The 26,001-nt window shown below is 36.0% G+C and overlaps 1 protein-coding gene across 1 annotated transcript in view; it reads right to left on the bottom strand.

The window, feature by feature from the left end:
* The window catches only part of VWDE (von Willebrand factor D and EGF domains), a 194,995-nt gene that overhangs the window by 3,769 nt on the left and 165,225 nt on the right, over positions 1 to 26,001 (bottom strand). The window contains exons 27-29 of the mRNA XM_070934354.1: positions 19,706 to 19,801; positions 18,032 to 18,127; positions 8,462 to 8,559 (exon numbers count right to left, since the gene is read on the bottom strand). Coding sequence (XP_070790455.1) covers positions 8,462 to 8,559; positions 18,032 to 18,127; positions 19,706 to 19,801 — 290 coding nt within the window. The remainder of the gene's footprint in view (positions 1 to 8,461; positions 8,560 to 18,031; positions 18,128 to 19,705; positions 19,802 to 26,001) is intronic.

Below are 26,001 nucleotides of genomic sequence, written 5' to 3'. Positions count from 1 at the left end.
GCAATTCTTGCATTCTTCGGTTCAATTGCATCTTTGCAGAGTAAAGTAGTGTTTACAGGATCTATCTTTTATACCCTGTCATTCTCTTTTTCTTTCCCAAAGAATATCTTATTTCAGACTTTTGCCTGTGTAGAAATGGAAGTAGTCAATTTATTTATACCAGGAGCTTGTACCTACTTATTTGGGATTAGTCACAAGATGTTCCACTTTATTTATTCTATTATTACATTTATGCACCATTAAATCTGATGGATCCATAGCAGCTTTGTTCCAACAATTCCGTAACAGGCATTTTTAATATCCATTTCCTCATATAGCTGCTCTTTTCTCCTTCCTAATCTAATCCTAACAATGGTCCAAGGCATAAAAGAAAGAAGGGGAATATTTCCAGGATATTTTTTTTTTTTTTTGCTGGAGGATGGTTATAGCCTATAGTTATAGATACTTATATAGATATAGGTAGTTGAAACACTACCCAATTGGTAAAATGAAACCTAATTCCTATTAGATACTGTACAGGTAATCATAGTTTAGTGGTACTCTATCTCCTCCATTTTCTATCTCATGACCTTTGTTTTGTCCCACCCTATTTTCACCTACCAACTCAAGCTCATGCTCCTAATGAAAAAGACTGTAGTATACTACAGCTTAGACCACAGTATATACATTAGCCTGAGGAATGTTGGTAATTCAATATTGTAAACATACCCTTTTAAGTATCTATGGAGATTCTCAGTCATCCAGGTCATGGTTGTCCCAAAGTTGCTTTTTCAAGAGGCAATTGGACTTTCTGGTTTTATTTTTTGAAGACGTTTTGCTTCTTTTCTAAGAAGTTTCTTCAGCTCAGAGCTCAAGAAGCTTCTTGGATGAGAAGCAAAACGTCTTCAAAGAAAAACCAGAAAGTCCAGTTGCCTCTTGAAAAAGCAACTTTGGGATGACTTTTTAAGCTTTTTCAATACTATATTAAAATGGAATTTTGAGCAATTTTGAACTAGAGGCAATCCTCATTTAGCAACTGTTTCACTTAGCGACTGTTCACTGTAATTTCAATATTGGAAAAATAACTTTAAAACCAATCATTGCATCAAAGACTTTCACAAATCTTTAAAGCAAAGGAAAGCTGAAGATCATAAGCATAGTTGTGGTTTCACTGATCCCAATTGTAGTTGTTAAATGAGGATTATTTGTATACCTAAGGTAATCCATATATCTCAGCAGCAGGAAACTATGGAAATTTAGATCTAGAATTCAATTGTGTGTGTGTATGTATGGAGAGAGAGAGAGAGAGAGGGAGAGAGAGAGAATGCTACATTTCATGAAATTATGGAAAAAAAATGTTTTTTTCCCCAAACAGAATGAAAAACATCTGACAGTATATCTTTAGCCAAAATTGAATTTTTTTAAAAAAGCTTTTTAATTTTTTTTATCAAAATATCAAATCAATGTGTGAACCAATGTGGCACCTGGGTGTCATACATTCTAATACAAATAAAGCTAATCAAGTTAATTATAATCCTTACATTCAATCTGCTTATATATTTCTAATAATAATGCATACTTATATTAATTTATAGTCTATCATTATTCAATTATTCCACATTTTCTCTTGTTATTACTTTCATTTTGTAATATAAAAAGTCTATACTAATATTCCCCCTCTTCTTATTTCCATCACTTTTTCTAGCTTTTGATCATCTCACCTTTTAATAAAAGAAAGCTTTTCCTTTCTTTTTTGTCTAACTTCCAATCATGTCACCTACTTAAAAGAGGAAAAAGGAAAAGGACGCAGAAAGCGAGAGAAAAAAGAAGAAGTAACTCATAACAACAACAGAAAGAGCATCTATCTATCGTCCCTTGCCCGCTTCCATACTTTCTTTACTATGCTTTACAAGAAAAACAGGAAAGAAGGAGAGTAAACCAAAACAACAATATAATAATAAAAAGAATATTGAATAAATAATAAAGAAAATTGAAATTTTACTAAGCTAAAGAAGTGGCAACCATAGAGCTAAGAAACAAAGGATTTCTTGCAAGCTTCTTCTAGAATCTTTAAAAAGTAATCCAACCTATACATTTCCAGCAGGGGTTTATGAGAGAGCAAACTTAGATGACCTAAACAAAAAAAAATGTTTTGGATATTAAAAAATGTAAATAAAGGAAAAGGTTTCCCCTGTCCAGTTGTGTCTGATTCTAGGGGATGGTGCTCATCTCGTTTCTTAGCCAAGGGAGCCAGTGTTGTCTGAAGACATGTAGTCAGCATGACATCACACCTCAGGGCAGACCATGTGGTGAAACACAGAATGCTGTTATCCTCCCATGAAGCGGTACCTATTTATCTCTTTGCATGTTCATGCTTTCAGACTGGTTAGGTGGGCAGGAGCTGGGCAGGAACGGGAGCTCGTCCCATCACGCAGCGGTGGGGTCTCGAATCCGGGCTGTCAGCTCTCTAGCCAACAAGCTCAGAATCTTTAACTGCTGAGCCATCGCACCCCTCAAATTTAAATAGATTAAATAAATAAATCAGTATTTGATTATTCAGTAGTGTTTCATCTAACTTTTTTTGTTTTTGCTAATGATTTTATTAACATTAAAAAAACCACAACCAACATCTTTGTACTTGGCTGGTTTGTTAGCAGTTTTTCCTCTTTTGTAAAGAAGTTTGCCATATCTGTCAGCTTTGATTTTTACAACCTAGCAAGGGCATTTGCCTTCATGTTTATTTCCAAACTGCATTATCTGCATCTTGCAAACAATCCAGACATGCTCAAAATACAATAGATTTTTATAAAAGAGTGATTACTATGCTAGAAAGTTCATTATCCCCCAGGAACACATTTAGAAATCCCTTTTTAGCAAAACTCAGAAAAAAGTTAAACTAAAAATGTCAAAAAATGAATTGGCAATCACTCAGCAACATAAACAAGCACATAGATCTTGGTTCGCTTTCTTCCTCAGGAGGTCTGTATTGTTCAGCCAAAAAGCTGACTGCAAGTGAATGCAACAATGTCTATCTGCTTGTGCGGGTTTGAGAAGTATTCTCACTCCTCTTTATGCATTACGGAAATACCATACCAGCTGTGTGTTTTATGATTGTTTCACTTCTACTGGACCCCTTTTTGACTGGAAATAAAAGCAGGGGAAAGCAAAGCAAGCACAAGTGGTCTCTGCAAGGGTCTATCACATACATCACAAGGCTTCCATGTTGTGGGAGCCTGAGGGTTGATTTATTTTTTAAAGTTTCTAAGTTAACTAAATAGAATGTGGACAAGATATAAGGTAGCATAGAAGCTTGGATATCCCCTAAACAAATGGACTTTTATCAAGTAAAACGAATCGGTTTAAAACTGATTCACTTATTTTACAAATGATTTATATCCCATAAATTCTAATCAAATCTAACATTATTCCCAATCACATTTCCTGATGGGAAGCTAATCCTAGGCTTGGATTGAGACCCGCTCAAACCTGTTGGTCCACCTGCCCCTCCCACATCCTTTCCCCTGAGGTCCCTTTTCCCACTACAATATAACCTGGCAAGAGTGTTGCCAATATTTGATAGGTTGTTCCATCACTCACTCATTATACAATGCAGCCATATACTTCAATACAGGTCTACTTGACTGAAAAATAACCCATAAATAACTAATGAAAATGGCTTTCTGTTAGACTTGTGGTTCTTAATGTGTGTGCGGGGGTTAATTACCAAGGGAGCAATGGAGCACTTTGTAATTGTTTTATTTGTGTGTCAAGGAACAAGATTGAGATTACTGCTGCTGAGATGCTTGTGCAAAACAAATTAATCTGGATTTATTTTTTTACTTTTTTTTGGTGGGTATAATAACATTATTTGAGACCAGAAAAGGGGTTATTGAGTCAAACAGTTTAAAAACCACTATCTTAAACTGTTTGCCTATCATATATGCTATCAATCTGTCATGCCTGTTGCCCTCCAGACATCTGAGGATTTCAGATATGTGCTGGGAACTCTGGAAATCATAACTCCAACACCAGAAGAAGCCTGATTATTTATAGAGTTTATTATTTCTTGGATTTATATTCTTATCCTGGGGCTCAAGACCACCACAGTGTGTCTTGTGTCTTCATTATTTATTCATAACAACCTTGTGAGCCAAGAGTGAGTGGCCGAGTAAGGAGTTGAGCCTGGGGTTATATCCAGTATCCTAACCAATGTAGCTCAATTTACTGGTTAAAGCCATACATGCTAATAAATGGGAAGATCTTAAAAGAGGAAGAATGAAAAAACAACAATGGAGACAGAGCAGTACAGAATCTTATTATCTTGCCTGATAACTTTTGATAGCACTATATAAGAAATTGTAAATATTTAAAAATGAGCAGTCCTGTGTGATTCCCATCGCAACAAGTGAATAATGGAAGGTCAAAGATTGTTTCTTATTCACAGTTTGATTTTACTCAGAATTTTTCAGGGCTGGGTTGAAATACAATAATTACACGTTTTAGTATGAGATCAGTGGTTTGTTTCAGGAAAAGGTAATCAATATGGCAATTTATCTACCTAGTACTTACTTTATACTTTTGGGACTGGAACGGGGAAAGGATAAAGATTAGGTGTAAAGAAGCAAGCAAGCAAGCAAGCAAGCAAAGGAATTTCTTATAGTGAATCTCCTTTTTTTTTTTTTTTAATTTGATTTATATGCCGCCCTTCTCCGAAGACTCAGGGCGGCTTACAATGTGCTCAGCAATAGCCTTCATCCTTTTGTATATTTATACAAAGTCAGCTTATTGCCCCCACAAACTGGGTCCTCATTTCACCTACCTTAGAAAGGATGGAAGGCTGAGTCAACCTTGAGCCTTGGCGAGATTCGAACCCTGCAGTAATTGCAGGCAGCTGGTCTTAAGCAGCTTAATAACAAGGTGCCTTAAACCCTTGTACTACCAAGGCTCTTTTGTCCTGGTTTTGGAAAAATCACTGAAAATCTTTGGAAATTGATATTCATAGTATTATACCCCTCTTCTTTGTGGGGCAGAGAATTTGGAGAGACACACCATACTATTGTCAGTCTTATAAAATGAGTTTAGCTAAAGAAGAGGCTGTATAGAATGTAATTTGAGAATAGTCCTGGTGACTATTTCTTCTGCTTCACTGCCGGGCAATCATTCTCCCATATCTGCAGCCACCATCTCGACCCAAAGACATCACATATCAAGTTCTGCTTGACACTTACTAGAACATTTAAAGGAATCCTTGAAGAAGTCACAACAACAAAGAATAAACAAGGATGGAGAAGAAATTCTAGAACAACTTGCCTTCTGATTCCCAGGTAGTATGTATGCCAGTAGTAGTAGTAGTAGTAGTAGTAGTAGTAGCAGCAGTAGTATTCAAAATGCAATTGTCAATTTTTGCACTGCTTTCTAGCTCTATGAGATGGACTTTTTCAAAGGGTTGTCCAGAAATTAAAGATAATTAATTATCTTAACATATTTTTAATATTTTCAATTGGTTTGTCATTTTAAACTGGGGCCAAATTAATATACATTTTTTCAATTGTTTTTAATGTTTGTATTGTATGTTTTTATCTGGCTGTACACTGCCCTGAGTCCCTCGGGAGAAGGTGCGGTATATAAATTCGAAATAAAATAAAATAAATAAATAAATAAATAATTCTTAGCCAGGATTATGTTATTTTATTTTCATATCAGATTAGTTTTGTTTCTCAGTATTTACAAGATAAATGTATTAAAATATAAAACCTAAAGTAATCTCCTTTGAAGGATCTTGATTTAAAACACACATGCACACACATGCACACACAGAGTAAAACTCATACTTGCAGTTACTCATAATTGCTTATGACTAGAGCCCTTTCAAGTGAAATTAGTTACCTGTAGCTAACTGGTTAATTGTTTTCAAAGGCATTTATAATAGTCTGTTATCAAAAATGTTTACTCAGATATGTTACCTCTACTGGGTACAGTAGGATTTACTTTTATATGAGAGTAAATACAATTAATTATAGCTGGATTTTGGGATCTCTGTTGAGAAAAAAATATATCTCTAAATAAGAAATCTCTTTCCAGGAAGATTATTTTAATAAGATAATTATTTTGTACTAAACCTTTCAACAGTTTTATTACACAAATACAATGCATTCCTATAGTTCAGATTGTGCTTCATTTCATTTATGGCCAGATGGATTGAGAATGTCTTTGCCATTCATGAGATCTCAACTTTCAATTATTTTCTTTTTGATATTCTATTTTATCTCCTCAACCAACCGTTCAGTTCATGATTTATGCCCAGTGTAGGGATAAGTTGTTTAGAAAAAAGTATGGCAGTTTATGAAGGCGGAAAAAGAAGGAAATATTCTCCACGGTAAGTATACAATGGAAGTGATCGTTATGGAAGCTATGAAAATTAATTTATGTCTATTTAGAAGCATTAGAATATTAAACAATGAAGTTAGCTACTTCCTTTCTCTCACTGTTGGAGTCAAAAAAGTACTGTTCAGAAAAGGCTTAACTATTTGTATATTTATTCATGTAGTAAGATTGCCCATCTCTAATTCAGACCTATTTAAAAATAATACTTAAAAACAAGGGGAAAAAAACACAGAGCAAACTTATAAATAACACATATAGAAGCTGAGAAAAAACCAATAACAATTAGCAAAACCAGAATATTGGCTCAGCCACACATCTAATGTAAATGTATAATAGTATAGGTCATGAGGTCAGCCCCAACCTTCCTGACCTTCCATAAGAGTCTAAAGATCTGGCATTTCCAGTTAGCTTAGGGGTCCAATGTTGGACCATCAGAATAGAGGCAGTTGATCAATTAACAATAGATCCCACCTCACCCCCCCAACCTGCTCCCATCCTTCCCACCTTTTAATTTGGCTGTGGTGTTTGGATTTGATTTTGTATTATCTTATTTATGTTTTTAGTTTACATACTGTAGTTTTTATCTTTTATGATTGTAAACTGTCCACAGTTATCTTGAGGTAAGATGGGTGGCCTATCAATTTTATAAGATAGATAGATAGATAGATAGATAGATAGATAGATAGATAGGTACGATAGATAGATGATAGATAGATGATAGATAGATCATAGATACATAGATATGATATGATAGATATATATGTTTTCACATCTATATCTATCTATCTATCTATCTATCTATCTATCTATCTATCTATCTATCTATCTATCTATAGAGAGAGAGATAAATGGATAAGTACATCTCCTAAGATTAGTGGTAAGATATAGTTTATCATATCTGCACAACCTTAATCATAATGGAATAAGCCTAAACCACTGAATCTCTCTCTCTCCCTCCCCCCCTCTCTCTCTCCCTCCCTCCCTCCCTCCCTCCCTCTCTCTCTCTCTCTCTCTCTCTCTCTGTCGCACACACACACACACACACACTATTGAATTTTCAATGTGAGAATTTGGACTGAATATAATGACTAGTTGTTAGTTTTATTCTTCATCTGATTCAAAGCTGAATTGAGTACGGAGAAGACAGTTTAATTTAATTTTGCTGGAGGTCCCTCTAACCATGGTTGGTTAAGTGTGGACCGTATTCTTTTAAAAACTGACTTTACTTGATGACAAGATAAACGAGTTAGTGAGAATGCAGTGACCCCCCTTGGCTGCCATTTCTCATACACTAGAACTCCTGCTAACACATCTTCAAATTCTATTTACTGTACATCGGCTCACTGATAGGAAAATGGATGCTCAGCATGTGATTTGGTATTTTCTACAAAGTGCAACAAAGATTTACTTCATTTGTGAGCTTATAGATCTCATGCCTCACATTCACAATCATGGCAATGTTCTGAAAACACAACTAATAATTTTGATTTTGAAATAATGGAAAGGTCAGCTTGCTAAACACCATTCTAAAAACCTTCTGCATTTAAACACATACAGACAATCAATCTCTTTAGTGCATTTGATTGAAACCAAGGGTTTCATAGTAGAAATTGAAGTAAAGTACTTTAGAAATTGCAGGATGCTTACCACCATCTCTGGCTATAACTGTCCAGTTTAAATAGCTATTATGAAATCTGAAATTACAATAAATCTTGTTTCTTCTTATCTTCATATACTGTGTATGCTAATTTCAAGTAAAAGGTGGGAATTTGCTGGGAAGAATGTCACTGTCATGAAATACACCAATAACTATAATTTTGAGTTGAAAGGTGATTCTACTTTCAGAATACTGAATGTGGAAAGCTTGTTATAAGAATCTCATCTAACATAATCCAAATACAGCAGAGTGTTCCTCTCTGTCCTACATCCTCAATTTAATATACGCTGAAGCCTGGTTAATAAGATTTCATAAGTTATTGTAAGAGTAAATAAAAGCTATATTCTTTTTATAGGGCAAGCCCAAATGTTTTAATTGCATTGCCATTTAATTGTATTCCCCTTTTATTAATTGGTACCACTGTTTGAAACAATGCCATACCTTCTTTGTACAGTGAAGACCACCATATCCACGTCTACAAGCGCAAACATTGGGTTGGATGCATCGGCTTCCAAACAGGCATTTTGGTTCACAAAGAGCTGTGACAAACAACACATTTGTATTATTTCTAAACTCACACAAGATATAACTTAAAACGTTAAACATGGTTTTCCTTGGAATCACTTATGGCCTCCATCTCCACGTTTCCAGAAGCAAATGCAAATGTGGCTTTTCTGTAAGGTCTTTGGGGTTAATTGTACTTAGCGATATGACTTTTTATAATTCTATGATGTCTTAGTTTTGTATTCTTAGTTAATAATATCAATTGGATTTTGGACAATGTTTTAATATGACAATCATTCAAGTTTATGCTTCAACTGCTGATGCAGAAGACGACGAGGTTGATAAGTGTAATCAACTTCAATTTGAGTTCAAAGAATCCGCAAGGAGGATGTGTTGCTTGAGGCTAGAGACTGGAATGCCACAGTTGGAAATATGCAGCGATTCACTTAATAATAGTGGCAAGAAAAGTTGTAAAATGAGGCAAAATTCACTGTCTTACTTAACAACAGAACTTTTGGGCTCAATTGTGGTCATAAGGCAAGGCAAGGACTAACCATAGTTGGATTTTGCTTAGAAAACCAAACTGAAGGCAGGTTATAATGAGTTATTATTTTCTGCCCCTCCAACAATTTCTTCATAGCTAACACTATCTTCAAATGACCAAAACACCTGCATATATGGACATCACTAGATAAAATACAAAGAAACCAAATTGACTAAATTATTGCTAAAAGGAAGTGGGAAGATCCCAATTAGAGCATCAAAGACTGTGAAACAAACCATGAATTGCTCATGTGCAATTCCAGGTTAAGATAAGGAAGATGGTAAACCAGTCAATTTCTCTGATACGATTGAACATATACAATATCTGTTATTTTCAAGGAGAATCTCAGGAATCATTTTAAAGTCCTGAACCTCACCTACAGAGAATCAAAAGAACTATGGAATGAACTTAGAGATGTCACTAGAGATGAATGTGAAGTTTTTTTGGTAAAAATGAAAAAAAAAATCCTAGAAGAAAGCAAACTGGATGTTAAAACAGAGCAGAACTTTCCAAGAGAAGATAAGTCAAAGCCAAGAAAGACAATCATCTTAGGATAGAACTTAACAAAGAATCTGAGAGACTTGTGAGAAGATACAATTGTTCTCCCCCAATGTGAATCTCTTCATATGAACACTTTACTTTCATTGACAGTTATCAGGAGTATTAGTCAAGGGTCACTGTTATTCAAGGTATCTATACAAATAACAATGTGTGTGTGTGTGTGTGTGTGTGTGTGTAGAGAATAGCTTTTGTGGATAGAAATGCTTGTTTTTTCATGTTTTATTCTCCTTGTCTTTATCCTACTATCTTGACACAATAGTTAGAGTCATAAAAGGATGCTACTTCTCTATAAGAAAGATACAAGTATTTGATATATGCTTGTTAATGGGCTCAGACTGACCTTTTCAGTTGCAGCAAATGCAGAGATATATTTGAAATGGGATAAATACAATAACAACAATGGCAGCTACTTCTTTTTACCATAGTCAGATTTCTGTTCTTGCGAAAAATGGAAGTCAGTGGAGTAGACAAGCACTGTGAAATTGAGTGGAACCTTTCTAAATACAGGGGCAACAAATGGATGTGAACCACAGTAAAACTAGCTGCATTGAAACTCTATTGACACTGATGGAAACCAATACTTCTCAAAGCTTTTTTTCTATTGTGAATCCTGCAATTTGCAGGCTTGCTATATTAAAGTTCCATAAGCCATCCTTTTTGCTGAAGTGCCCTTATTCTGACTGAAACTGTAGCTGTCCAATTCAAGGAACTAACTGTCAAGATCTAGGAAATTAGGTGGTATCCTGAGTAATTCTTTTTGGCAAAAGACTTTTATTTAAAATTTGTCCAAGTATATTAAAGAATTGCACTTTCAGTGGGTTGAACAATTATTCCTCTCCATTTTACTGACAGTTTTTTGAATTACTTTTCTCCCTAAAAATTTAATCAAGCTAGATCCCACAAATTCTGTGATCACTGTATAAGAATGCATGTCTGGACTGCAAATATCACATGAGTATCAGATCGGTATCAGGTTAAAACTGGATTGTGTCAGTGGAATTAATTCATTATTCCATTAAAGTTATTTTACCTTAATAACTGCTGGTAAATCAACATGTGTTGATATTCAGATACAACTTTCTCACATATATGTAGTCAGACAGATATATATCGGTATATTTGTATGTATATATTTGTATACAACTTTTTCAAATTGTTGGCTGTATCTTTATCAAACATGTAACTTTGTGTGAACTTTGGAATAGAAAATGATAGATATCTGTCAGGCATTAATGGCTGTCAATCTGTGTGGTGCTAAAGCCATCTTTGATAGAGATATGAGAAAAATTCCTTTTTAGGTTCAATTCAAACTCTCCTACATGATTCCATATTTTCTTACAATCATGAGTTATAAAAGTTTATATTTTCATTCAGAAATCATATGTATTTGTGCCTGAAATTATTTCATGCCATTAACCAAAGATTTTTTTTACCAAGTCCCTCAAGTAAATTCATTATTTTTGTTACCTTTACTTGACAAAAATAATGAGCTTAGTTGTCAAACAATCATTTTTTAAAAAAACGTGAAAAAACATTTTTGATTAGTTGTTTTCCTGCTTTAATTGGGTTTCTTAGGCTATCAAATCCAACTATACTTTTCTCCTTGATATTTCTAATTTTGGCATTCCAATCTCAACAAACAGCAAATCTTGCTTGCATGTTCTATTGATTCACAATGAACTTGATCAAAAACCAAATTAATATTATTCAATTATGATTGCACTGTAGTCAAATACTGTTCTTGTTATAACCTTCTTATGAAAGCAGTGCCATTCCATTTTTTATTTCTTTGGACCTAAGTAGTAAACAGTGTGATCTTCTGACCAGGAGTGTCCAATTCCTGTCTATCTCAATTTGCTGATACCTAGGATGTAATGTGTATAGATTTATGTACAGGTAGTCCTCAATTTACAACAATTCATTTAATGATGTTCAAAGTTACAACAGCACTGAAAAAAGAGATTTATTACTTTTTTTCGCATTTACAACCATTGCAGCATCCCCATGGTCATGTGATCAAAATTCAGACTCTTGGCAACTGACTCATATTTATGACAGTTACATGTCCTGGAGTCATGTGATCATCTTTTGTGACCTTCTGACAAGCAAAGTCAATGGGGAAGCCAGATTCACTTAACAATGATGTTACTAATTTAACAATTGCAGTGATTCACTTAACAACTGTGACAAGGAAGGTTGAAAATGGGCCAAAATCCACTTAACAACTGTTTCACTTAACAAGAGAAATTTTGGGCTCAATTGTGGCCATACGTCGAGGATTACCTGTAATCTTTTACTGTGTCGAGCTTTTCCATGTTCATACTCTTAATTCTATCATTGCAGCCTCAGATTTTTCTGCATGGCAACATCGTCAGCAACTTAACTTTAATCTAGCCACATCATAAACCCCATTATCACTCTGAAAAGTCCTCGGGATATACTCAGTAGTACCTTGGGTGTCACCTGACCTGAGCAGCCCATCATCCAGCATTATATTGCCAATAATTTTGCATTTTCTATCCATAAAGGTGGTGTTTTTTTTGTGTTTTTTTTTTAGTAAATTACAGGAATGGTTCACTATTGCCATCTCCTTCACAGTTTGCCATTGTCATTAAAATGATGTGCCTGCAGCATTGTCCTATATCACTGCTGTGCAGTAGAGGTGCCTGTTTGCATTAGCAGAACAGCTGGGATGACCTTCACACCTCGGATCATCCTGCTGGGGTTATATACTCCAGGGGCCTTTCACTTATCTCTCCCAATAGCGTCCGCCTCCTTGCAACAATGAGTTAGCACACCAGGTTTTTTGAGGGAAGCGGGAACTGAAATTGGGCAAGTATACAACATGATTTCATTTTGGCTTATATTTATATATATATATATATATATGCATATTTCATTTTGGCTTATATATATGCATATATATATATATATGCATATTCTCTCTAGCCAGGTTTTACCTATGTAAACTTAGTTGTTCTTCAGCCCTAGGTTCTGTGAAATCTCATTCACAAGTTCTTGGGCCCTTTTTCTGCTGACAAACTGCAACTCCGTGTTGCTTCCTGGGAGACCCAGATAGCTATTTCTGCCTCTTAAGGCGTCCTCGGTGGGCCACACCCACTTCCCAATTATCCTCCCTGTAAAGGCATAATGTATCTTTTTTCTTTTTTCATAGGCTTTTATGTGCATATTCTCTCTAGCCAGGTTTTACCTATGTAAACTTAGTTGTTCTTCAGCCCTAGGTTCTGTGAAATCTCATTCACAAGTTCTTGGGCCCTTTTTCTGCTGACAAACTGCAACCCTGTGTTGCTTCCTGGGAGACCCAGATAGCTATTTCTGCCTCTTAAGGCGTCCTCGGTGGGCCACACCCACTTCCCAATTATCCTCCCTGTAAAGGCATAATGTATCTTTTTTCTTTTTTCATAGGCTTTTATGTGCATATTCTCTCTAGCCAGGTTTTACCTATGTAAACTTAGTTGTTCTTCAGCCCTAGGTTCTGTGAAATCTCATTCACAAGTTCTTGGGCCCTTTTTCTGCTGACAAACTGCATATATATATAGGATTGAAGTCCTAAAATGGAACTGCTGGAGGAAATTGTTCTCTTTCCTAGTGCTGGGCCAAACAATCCAAGAGCACTTCAAGCTGGATTGCACAGCCCTTCCGCTGCTGCCCTCAATAAGCACTCAAAACTTAAGATGTGCTGTTGCAAAGCAAACCATCTATTCCATTTCATTCTCTACACTTGGAGTTGAGATAGAGAGAGAGAGACAGAGAGATGGAGAGAGAGGGAGAGAGAGAGAGAGGGGGAGGGAGGAGAGGGAGGGAGGGAGAGAGAGGGAGGGAGGGAGGGAGGGATATGAAGGTTCATCAGTTTTGTTTCTCTGATTCGAAGGCCTTGCCAAATGTAGCACACCCATTGCATCTGCATCTGAGTTCTGAGCAGCTGAAGAAAAAATTAAAAAGGAATGCAAAGGGGATAGCAGGAGCCAGGGAGGATGCTTTTTCTTTTTCTACCTTGAGCCAAAGACAAATAAAGGAATACACACTCTGTATTCTGTTCTAGCGCTGCTTCTGATTGGCTGCAGCAAATTTCACAAGATCTGAACAAATATGTAGGGAACCTCCAACCCGATTTGTAATTTATTTCTTTTTTCCTCGCTTCAATGAATCTGCAGCAAAGCCAGATTCTAGACTTTTCTGGTAAGCAATAAATTGCCCTCTTTTCTCTCATGGTTGAGGCCCGTTAATGTATCTGGCCTAAAATAATGTAATGTGATGCAATAAATAATCCTTTGAAAAGCCTACACTATTATCAGTCCATTAAAATAAACAAACAGGATGATGACATTTTCTTTGCTAATTCAGTTTGCCTTTCCAAGCTCATTTGGATATATAATTTATTTACTAATGAAAGCAATGTTGGCAAGATGTTTTCAGCATCTAAAAATATATTGCTATATTAAGGTTGTAAATATGATTTATGGGATTGACCCTTATTTCAATTTCAGCAGTATTCTGCTAGAACCTAGCTATTCCCTGCCTTCATAAAAGTTAAGGCAATGGAACTGCTGATTACAAGCCAGCTCCCCCTTCTCCCTAATTAGCAGTGTGTGCTCTTTTGACATTGTTTTGGCACAAAAAAAAAAAAAAAGAGAGGGAGAGAGAGAGATCAGCCAATTTATAAGGCACTACTCCAAGAAGAATCCCCATGTCCTATTACTATTTTAATTGGATCTCAGGAGCTGACATTTTGATGATATATTCGTCCACAAAATCTTCATGGAATCTCACCTTATGTTCAGACAATGGTGTTTAAATATATTGCTTAAGTTGGCTGGTGATAATTTCTGGAACAGAGATATGATGGGTCATTATTAAATTATAGTCTACAAAAACTGTAAGCATGATGTTGAAATGCAATTACTATCAGTTGTTAAGGCTGATTGTTTTTACACACAGAGAAGTGAAAAGACATATGTTATGTTATGCATGATGAGTAAGTGGAGGAGTGGCGAAGAAGAGAATCAGGTGAATTAAGTTTTTTCTTTGCTCATTCTCTCTTTTTGTATTTGGGAATAACTAACTCAGAGAGATATTTTTTTCTGCTGGATATGTTGGTGGATTAGAAGAGCAATAGGTGTGACTTTGGCTCAAATTGCTGCTTCAATTTGGGTCACATTACATTTTGAAATGGAAAGCACTGATTACAGAAGAGTGGGCTAAAAGAAGCTTTATTTATATGTCAATAAAACATAATAAAGTGTGCTTTAAAATGCATTTTGGGGGATTATTCGACATTGGATTAGCGTTATGCTAAAACAGGGAAATGCAATAAAATAGAATGCACTTCTATCTATATTATTGGGAGGACAATTTAAAATTTTCAAAAGAAAATTAAAATTAAACATAATATAGTCAAGGGGAAATCTCAATGAATTTTTCAGAAATGTATTTACTTTAAACCCTGGAGTAAGGCAGACATTTTGCTATGTAGTCTTGGCAAAGACGATATTATTAAGCCAAGCTTCTTGTGCTGAAATTAGAATCAATAAAAAGACTTTCCCTTGTGCTGGCAAGAATATTAACTGTAAATGACTATCATCATTGAACACTTTACTTCAAAGAAATGAAGAGAAAATCTAGAATGAGGTATACCAAGGGGGCAGAACAGGGGAAGGAGATTTAGAAAATTATAAACCTACTGGTTTGACATGTGAATGAAAGTAACATGTTCCTAAGGGGCAAATGAAAGAGTTAGCATATATAACATTATGTTGCAATAGATATTAATCAGAGTAAGGACACTGAAGTTAATGAGCAGAATGTCTGATTATTCATTATTTTAATAATTTTATAAGATGTTTCAAATATCAGAGCGGATTCAATGTTCTCTACAGCTGCATACCATACAGTGATGCCTAGAATGCCTAGTTGAAATGAATAAATGATCAGTATAAATGGCATGACAAAAATATCTTCTTCTGGAGCACAAAATCCCTTTCTTTGAAAAATATCTTTTTGGATATTTGATGGCTCCTGAAGTGAAACAAACATAAGATATTTCTCTGTAGGCCATCAAAATATGTATGTGATGAACCATTGAACTACCGCTGTAGGCCATAAAAAATGACTTAGAGGTCCATAAGCTTGATACTCCGATGTACAGGCGTTCCTAAGACTGGGAAGACCAATTTTATGCCTTCTTTGGGCCAGCACGCTGAAAGGTTTTGGACCATTTCTTTCTGTCAGTTCAAGCCACTTTATAGTTAGGATTTTTCTTGTAAGGAGAAGATGACGCTTCCTTAAGCTTCTGGAGATATCAAACTATCAAACTAACAAAAACAGTAAAATGAAAATTTGATAATTTAATTTTTTAAAAAGAGCTAGCCTTGAAAAGAGCTAGCCTCTGTTCTATTTTTCATGGTCTTTGGCAACAGTTGGCTCTTTTAAGACAATATTTGAATGATTCACCTTGCTTAGATTAGTTATTCCTCTCTTTTCTACCTTTGTTATTTCTATGGTTGTGATTTTGCTATTTTGTACTGTGACTATATTCTGATTGTTCAAGATAGAGCGATAATGATCATGCTCAACTTAAAACACTTAATCTTCCTGAAAATGTGTTCTGTGTTTTGTGACAGAGAAGGTGAAAACTGAGCACATATTGTTAGTAAGGATGACTTTTCTTTTGCTTTCTCCTGATTGCATCGCAAGCTTTTTTTTAACAAACTCATTCCAATCAAAGCGGTTTTCAGAAAGTGAATTTTCATAAGCAAATTTGGGGGCTAATTATTGGAGCCATGAAAGTATTTAATTCAGTGAGCATAAGAGAGATGATGTGGACCGTACTGTATATTTCAGGACTATGAAAATCATTTTGAAAAAGGTGCTTCAGGACATCTTGGGAGGATATGCAAAATCTATCTCTCTGATATGTTAAATTAATGGCATCTTTCTTCAGGTTCATGCAGCTTCTTTGGAAGTTACTTCTGGCTATCTCTGTGGGTGCATGCACAACCATTTTGCCTAGCACAAGTGGAATCAGTCAGAAGCAGCCATGCAAGAATGGGAGAGAAAAAAATATGTGCCTGCTTTAACAATTTCAAATTAAACTTTTTGTATGCGCTGCCATACACTGCTTTCACAGGATTTCTCAGCAGTAATATACATCATATCAAACAATAAGAGGAATTATTAAGAGAATTCAGTCCTAGATAAGATGGCAGCAGAAAGTAAAAAAAAGAAAAAATGGATTCCTATTAGCATTCTGTCATTTATTTTCAACAGAAGAATTATCTTGGTCAGCAATACAGATGCTCATGACTTCTCTATGTCTTTTCTGCATAATGTGATAATGAAATTACATTTTACCCATCCAACATAACAAATTGTAAGCATGTTTTACTTGATTTGACTTATGTGAGTAAAATGGAAGAAAGAAATGTCCTTTCCCTGCTTATGCTTAAAATTCCTATCCTGCCATTAAAGCTATGAAAACTGACTTTTGGAGAAAGACTGGTTGAATTTAATAGAGCTTATTTCTGAGTACCCACAAGTAAGACTGTTTACCCAGGACACATTGAAGAAAGTTCTTGAAATTAAAATTGGAGCTAGTGGTAAATCTCACTGTACTTAATAGGGATTATTTCTGAATAGACAAGCATAACATTAAACTATAAAATGACCATTTAAAATTGTGTCTGTACAAGAAAAAAGAAAGAAAGAACCATATATATTTTAGTTGAGAAAAGGAAAAGGAAAAACTGGAGTTAAGATTTTAGTCACATCCTTTGGGAAATTGGTTTTGAGAAATGGTACACAATTTGAGGTATGTATCATGAAATTAGTGGAACTTTTTGAAAAAAAATCTTTGCTGAGGATGTGCAACCTAAGTAGAGTGTTAATTTATAATTACTATGAGATATAATGGATAAAAACTGAAAATTAACTGATAAACCCTGCCATTCTGACACTCTACTTAAGTTATAAAAAATTCCACCAATTCCATTCATTCTGGATATAGAACCGACTCTGCAGTATTCGTATCTTTAAATGCAGAAAAAAACCCTTTTGATTTGGTTTGGATTACATTTTTTTAAAAGAAAGATTAAATAAGGTTTTCCACAGGATGTGAGTTTAACAGCCCTGTTCTTTTGGATGCTCATATTTAAATGCTGCAATGTAAAATGGCATAACCTTCTCAATTTTGGAAGCAGTGGTACCTATGAAACCTGGCTTATTCTATATCAAAATGTGTTTTTTTTAACTTAGCCATATTATACGAACATAACTTTATCTTCTTTTTTAAATAATATGGGAGCAAGCAAAACTGCATCCATTCATAGTTTGGACAGAGACAAAAAGCAAAGAGAAAATATGAATCATATTCAAAAACCACTTACGAATTTGGCATAGGAGACCTGCCCATCCTTCTGAGCACTGGCAAACATTAGGCCCTATGCATTCACCTCCATTTATGCAGCTGGGTAGACACACAGCTGAAAAAAATAAATAAAGGTGAAGAGAGGAAATAAGAAGATCTTTATGATAGCCCATGAGTTTTAAGTCACTTTACTGAGTGACATGTTGTCTTAGTTTCCTACAGTTATTTTCAAAATAGCTTGATCTCAAAAGAGCTTAATGAGCATTCTTCATGAGGCAATTAGCATTCTGAAATGTCCATGATTAGCAAGTTCCCCCTTAATCTTTGCTACTCTGACTTCTAGTTTCATCATGGATTTGCTCCAAAGGCAGATTCCCTAGTCATTAAATTTTCATTTTCTATTAAGTCTGAAATCCTTAATTGATTGAGTGATTAACAGAGTAACCCATTAATTTCAGACTGAACATGAGGATATTAAATGGTGCTTTAATCAGATCAGTGCCCTTTGTAGGACGCTGAGTGGCAAAGTTGTTGCAAAGTAGCCTTGTTTACCATGTAAACAATCTTTTAGGCAAGGACAGTTGTTTAAGATTTTTTTTTAAAAAAAACATCATTTGCATATGATGTCCTTCTTCCCTGGCTGAGAAATCATCAAAGATTCATTACAAAACCAGCTGCCCAAGGCTTAAAGGACTGAGGTGAAGACAAAAACAAACAAACAAACAAACAAACAAACAAACAAACACAGCCCTCAAAACTTAGTAATGTTCATATTCAGACATGTGGGTATCTTTATTTCTTTATTATTTAATAAACCAATTTATAAACTGACCATCACAAAATAAGCAATCCTGGCTGGCATATAACAGAACTAAGCACAGTTAATAAATCAAAAACTGTAAGAACCAAGCTAAAACAAAGAATAATAGACATAGGGAAGTTAAAAATAGCAGAGTTACCTCACCAGTTCACTCATCTCCTGAAGTCCCCAGGCATACAGGAATAACCAAGTCTAAAAGTTGCCTAATAGACTGACAGTTTTTTCCCAGACATAAATGAAGGACATTTATGGTTACACTGGGAAGCCTAAAAAGTTGTATTAATTTGAATGACCAAAATATAATCCCATTCAAAGCCCCCAAACAGCGAAACTAAATAATTAGCTTCAAAACAGATTACAATTCATGCTGCTGCACTAGAACTGTAAGGATCTGCCTCTTCTTCTTGCCCAAGAAAGTATAGACTCTTGAAACATGGTATTTCAAAAGGAACCTTTTATTGAGAAGAAGTGATAGCAGAACAGGTGAAGCAGACTCTAAATTCCCTCCCAAATTGTCCAGTTAGAAATAGGGCTCTAGAATCCATCCCTCCAGTCCAAATGTGGATTTCAGCCAATCCACAGAAGTGAAGATGTTTATTGTAATGGCCGTCCTGAGGACCAGAAAAGGATCCGTTCCCATGGTCTTCTTCCGCTTTCAACCAACTGACACAAACCGCATGGCCTTCCCTCCTTATTTCATTCCAAAGAAAGTGAGAATACTGCAGGGTTCTTAGGTGCCAGGAAAAAAGTTGTAAAATACAGCTTATCCCCATGTTCCCTGCCTCCCTCCATTTGAATGGCAATATCACATTAGGGATCTGACATGAAAGATCAACAAATAGCATATTTGAATCAGAAGGGATTCAGACTCACGTATACTACAATGCTTTCCTTTCCAGCCAAATGGGCAGTCACAAACATTGGGCCTGCTGCATCTCCCACCATGCATACACATCGGATTGCAAATACCTGCAGTGTCACAGAATTAAAGACAGGTGTCACGTGAAAAATAGTCAAAACTTTTTTTCTTTCTTTCTTTTTTTCTAAAGTAGATTGTGTGTGTGTGTTTGTGCAGTTTCATAATGGCAGCGCTTTGCATAATTCAAAACAAAATGTAATTTGAGTGTGAAGAGCAGTTTTAAAATTTGGGGATTTGCAAGCTTTAGTAAATCCTTCTAGAATCTGCTGAGGTCCACTGTGTGCAAGAGACATTTCAAGGAGTCTTCAGTAAGAGCTGCCTCGCCAAAGGAATGAGAGAAACATTAATTACAACAATTCTTGAATAAGTAAACAGGAAATCTTTGGTGGCAGCTATAAGGCAGGCCAATACCACTGACTACTGCTGATTGCCAAATTCTTGTTAAGACCATTCCCCTCCTGATTAGAAAACATATTCTCAAGCATTCATCTGGATCAGCTAGAGGTGATGGAGAATTGATTAGTTTCAGACAATTCAAGAAAGCTTTTGCATTTTATCCATCAAGAATAACAGACAAGATAAGGATAGAATTGCCAAAAGGGGTTTTTTGTTTTTTGTTTAGATAGAAAAACAGATTCAACATTATTTTTTAACATTTATTTAAAAGTCCTTCTTTGGCCAATGAGATGAATGCAGCTTCTAGTATCTGGGGATTTGATGAGATGGCCACAGCCAGCTATATCTACTTTCACTAAATTAATGTGCTGGGAATTAACTTCTAAAAGAATAAAACTGGAAACTGACAGCTGATAATAAACGAACAAATTGATTGCGTCCACATTTACATAGAAGATGGTTCTACAGATTTAAAAATACTTTTAAGACTAGATCTACTATAAAGTAGATGCAAATAAGCAAGCACACAACTAAATGTCAGCAACAAGGTGCAGACAACCCTAACCATTAATTGAACCAAAGTGATCACTTTGAATTACACAGCCTAGATATGCTTTTTTAAAAAAATGCATGTGTAGCATTATAACCCTCGACCACCATCCTACTTATAAGATTGTAGCATCTGTCTCAAATAGTAAGTAATCTGAGAACCTGGAAGACACTAGACAGTTAGACAAGCCATCAGGAAGTCCAATGAAGTTCACATAAATTTCATACATAGAATTCAAATGTATTTTTAAAAAAATCATTCACACATCTGACTACCCAGTAAACTTTTAAAGCTTCTGACTATTTTTTTTAAAATAACTGTTGTTCTTTATTGACCTTGGTTGGGTTCTAACACAAATTATGGTTTACATGTAGTTAGTGCAGGGGTGTCAAACTTATGTTGTCAAGGTGTCATCATGTGATGTATTGCGACTTTTTCCTCCTGCGCTAAACCAGGCATGGGCATGGGTAGCACGTGACACATCTGGCCTGTGGGCTGCGAGTTTGACAGCCCTTGTATAGTGAGATAATGCTGGAGGACTGGCCATAAACCATGAAGTTTGGCTAGACTGGTCAATGGTTAGAATCAATCAAGGCCAATTACTGATGTTCACATTCTTCACTTTTGATTACCATCCTATCAACTTCTTTTGAAACTGACAATCAGAAAACATCTTGAACTAGATTTTTCCATATTCTATTTATAAAAGGCATGGGGAGAGAGCAAGGGCAAATGAGGCAAGCTTTGGCCATGATTCATTCTCCAATTCAGCAGTGCCAACATTTTTTAATGGAGAAGAGTTCCCCTGTCTTTTCCTAATAAGAACAACTTTCAAGGTCCTTCCTCTGGGGAAAAGTTCATGCTTTTCAAATTCAGTTCTCCAATTTCTAGCTGCCTAATATAAATAAAAATCAAACTAAACTAACATTGGCTTTTGGAATGAATGAGATAACTATTATTTATTAAAATGTGCATGGTGTTATCGAACTCATGAGCTGCAAGTTAATTCTGGAATTTTCCTTGACTGCATTGTAACACAGATTCTGCATTGTCCATTGCTCATCATTATATAGTGTTTTAATGGTCTCCTATTAACTATTATTTTCATTTACATATAATGCGCCTTTCACTACAACTGCCATCACTGCAACAATTAGTTGTATAATAACACAGAAAACAGAATATTTTTTTTAAAAAAAACAATCCATTCAAAATAAGTGACCTATAAGAAAAAATAACTTTACCATAATAAATGTTCCTAAGAGAAATATCATTTATTAAACCGAAAAGATACTGACAATTATATTTTTCCATGAAAGATTTTAAAATGTTTACTTTTACTTAAAGTCAAAAGCATTAAGAATCATTAATAAATATTGAATAAAGAAAATATTCACTATTTATTGATTTCAGGGTCTCAGCTGAATTAGCGCTTTGGATAGGTTGAAACATTTCCTTAAAATTCCTAAATATTCTCCATCTTTTTTCCCCATGTTTTTCCTGTTAGCTGCCACTGTATTCCTTTTTCTCCAATTTCTTTGGAGCACTGTTTGATTCTGCAAATGGTGACATGAGTAATCACAGCCATTTGGGAAACACAATGAAATAGTAATGGTCTATGTTTATAAAATATTACTAATGCAGGGATATTTGCTAACTGGGCAATAATAAATCCCAGTCATAATTCACAGCAGAACAAAGAAAGATAGGCCAGAATTGACCAAATAGGTAGAAACTCAACATTATCAGTTGAAATGTCCAAGGACAGCCAACATTATCTTTCTCTACTGATCACACATGACTGTTGCAAGCACTGTCACAACTTCAGATGGCTAATACTTCCCTTTGCAGCTGGTGAAGCCACATCTTCAGCTAGGCAGTCAGCCTGGGTTCTCTCTTCTGACTCTGGAGCCAGGTTATGTCACTAAAGTTGCACTAGGCACATAAGCACTACAGTTCCTTGGGTGTAGTGCAGGGCCACAGTATCAGCCAACCCCATTCATTCATTCATTCATTCCTCCATTCAGAGGTGGGTTTCAGCAGGTTCTGACCAGTTCTGGAGAACCGGTAGCAGAAATTTTGAGTAGTTCGGAGAACCGGTAATAAAAGTTCTGTCTGGCCCAGCCTCCATCTATTCTCTGCCTCCCGAGTCCCAGCTGATCTGGAGGAAATGGGGATTTTGCAGTAACCTTCCCCTGGATTGGGGAGAGAATGGAGATTTTACAGTATCCTTCCCCTGCCATGCCCACTAAGCCATGCCCACCAAGCCATGCCACACTTACCAAGCCACACCCACAGAATTGGTAGTAAAAAAATTGAAACCCACCACTGCCTCCATTCATTCAATTTCTATAGCCACCCATTTCACTCCAATTGACTATGAGAAGCATGTCTATGCTTCTTGGCAGATCTGGTTGATTCAACTCCAGATGTTATGCTTAATGTTGTATGACACTAGACTCATGAAGCTTATGAGTTTTCATTGCCTTTGTTTTCAGTGCCTTGATTTTTCTTACTGAAGTGGTGCATTTCATCCCATGCAGCAGTACTGATCCAAGCATCCTAAGCTTCTTCCTATCCCACACATTTCCATTTGGGCCAGATGTGGTATTTCAGTATTTAGTGTGAGAAATTAAGTGCAGAATCCTGTACAGAAAGAGTATTAAATCAGGTTGCTGATCTCCATTATGACCCTTTTGTCTGAGCTATTTCAGAAGAACTGAACTTAACTAACCTTTCCCAAAATATAATTTAGATTCTGTTAAGCCGTAGTACAATGATTACCTGTCACTGCATCACCTGAATAATATAGGAGATAAGGGAAAAACAGGATTGTACTGCTGTGCTGAGTTGGAAGATATCGTTTTAAAAACATTGGATTTTTTCCCCCCCAGAAGGCTGGTAAATTGACCTCAATAATCTATCCCACCTCAAAGAAAGCAAGAGGTTCCCTCTAAGCAATATATTCTAGCCAAACAATTAAATGTATCTAATGCAGCTCCTGGGTGCTAATGCACCCCAAATATTGGATAAAGGGTAGAGCAGAAAGATAGCACAGCACATATTCTTGAATTATTTTCAACAGCAGTGATCAAATTCCTTCAACAGAGAATTATTTGAGAAATATCTCACAATCATGGGGTTTCACAACTCAGCCATCTAATTTTATGTAATTTAAGTTTTTGGTATCTTGGTCAGAAAGGAGAATATTAAAATGAATGATGTATTTTCATTGAAAGTACAACAAAAAATATGAGATTCGGAACTGTTAATTAACAGCAGATCAATACTAACCAAAATAACGTTTCTTCGTGTCTGAGTCTTTATGAAGGTCAATGTTTGAAAGTAACATTTGAAATCATACTTAAATAAATTGATTACTTTTTCCTTTAGTGAAAGTTGATTTCTTCCAATTTACAGCATTGTAATAGATCAGAAACCACAATAACAAATTAGTATTTCACATTAAAAACTTATGTAGGAGTCTAAATGGAGTAAACTACTCCAAAGAGAGATGGGACAAACATACACATATTGTTATGACGACTAGCCCAAATGAATCCACTGCAAAATAAAAACCTCTTCATTGAAAGTTGTAGACCATAATTTACCATACTGGTCCAATGTGGGTTGAAGGCAGGGGTGAAATGCTTCCAGATTGGGCTGGATCGCCTGGTCCGGTAGCGATCTTGGCCGGTGGTTTGGCGATCCGGTAGCGGGATCGGGCTCCACCCACCTGCCCAGGTGTCATTACTTCCTGGTTTTAACCAGGAAGTAATGTGTGTTTTACCTCCTGTGCATGTGCAGGTTTTGCACATGCACAGAAAGTCTGCGCGCAGCACGTACGCTTCTGAACCGGTAAGGAAGATAAGTAGATTTCACCCCTGGTTGAAGGGTCCTTGGTGCTCCCTGAGCTTGGTTGTTTTCTTGCAGATGTTTCATTACCCAAACTACAGCATATTATCAGTGAGCATTGTTACTTATCTAATATCAGTGCTCACTGATGATGAACTGTAGTTTGGGTAATGAAATGTCAGGAAGAAAACAAGCAAGCTCAGAGAGCACCAAAGACCCTTTATTTCAACTCTGAGCAACATAAATTCTTCTTTATTGGTACCAACATGAATTGATAGATAGATGTTTTCTGACTTTTTGGTTTGGCCTGGGAGAAACTGACCCAAAGTGATGTAGCGAACATAGAATCTGGATCTGCCTGCCCCCAATGTACCACATTGGCTGATGTTGTAGGTTTGCAGTTTAAAAAGAAGTATTAATTATGATTAGTTAGCTATTGTCCTCCAAACTTAATCGAACGATAAACCTAGGTTTTTGTTTCAATCTTCAGAATTAATACTTCTACTGCCTATTTGCATATAATTTATATCAATAAAGTGTATTACACTATAGGAGGTAGAGATGAGAGCATTAAAACATTTAACAGCAGGAATATCTATTGGAATATGCATTAGTGGTCCCATATTTCTCATTGGCAGTCTGTTTCTTCTTGTGAAAGATGGATGGGAAGATACTTTATATCTACACTCTACAATTAAATCCCTTTTAACTGGATTGTTCTCCATATATGTCCATTTTTAAAATTTGATTTTACAATCCCGTGATACTGTGGAGCCCACTGTTAGTATACAGTGAACCAGCGGCATATCTCTTTCTACATCTAAATAAGGAAGTTATATGTTGTCTTAATGATTCTTTACTGATCACAATTTTTAAAACTTATTTTTCTGAACATGACAAGCATCTGGTTTAGAAGCAGGCTTCCTTATTGCAATATATTCTAATTAGGACAGCATTTGAAAAAGGCTCAGGAACTTCAATTGCCCAAAAATGTAACAGTCAGTTTTTATTTGGAATATATTGGTTGGAATACCTCATTTCTATTCCATTAACTTCATTATTCCTAGGCTAAATTCACTGTTCTAATCCTGAAAGAAGCATACTGTAAAGAATTAGCTACCGTATTTTCCAGCATATAAGACGACTTTTTAACCCAGGAAAATCATCTCAAAAGTCGGGGGTCGTCTTATACGCCGGGTACCCGAATCTGAGTTGCTGGCGCTGACCGATGACACTTTGGGAGCGCCGGCAACATTGAGGGGAAGCTGTACTCCGAATTAGTTCCAACCTACAAGAGGTGCCAGGCAGTGCGCGGCCCACGAGAAAGGAACGCGTCCCCACTCTACCCCGGAATTCGGGTCACCTTCCTTCCTTTCCCAGCAGTCCACGGTGAAAGCGGCGGCGCGGTCGACCTGGGCCAGCGCCTTGCACACCTGGCTCTGAGTCTCC

The sequence above is a fragment of the Pituophis catenifer genome, unplaced genomic scaffold (assembly GCF_029215685.1).
Source record: "Pituophis catenifer annectens isolate HBS135680 unplaced genomic scaffold, rPitCat1.0.hap2 SCAF_1, whole genome shotgun sequence".
NCBI classification, from domain to species: domain Eukaryota; kingdom Metazoa; phylum Chordata; class Lepidosauria; order Squamata; family Colubridae; genus Pituophis; species Pituophis catenifer.
Note: the sequence above shows the minus strand (reverse complement) of the source record. Positions and strands in the feature narration are given on the sequence as shown.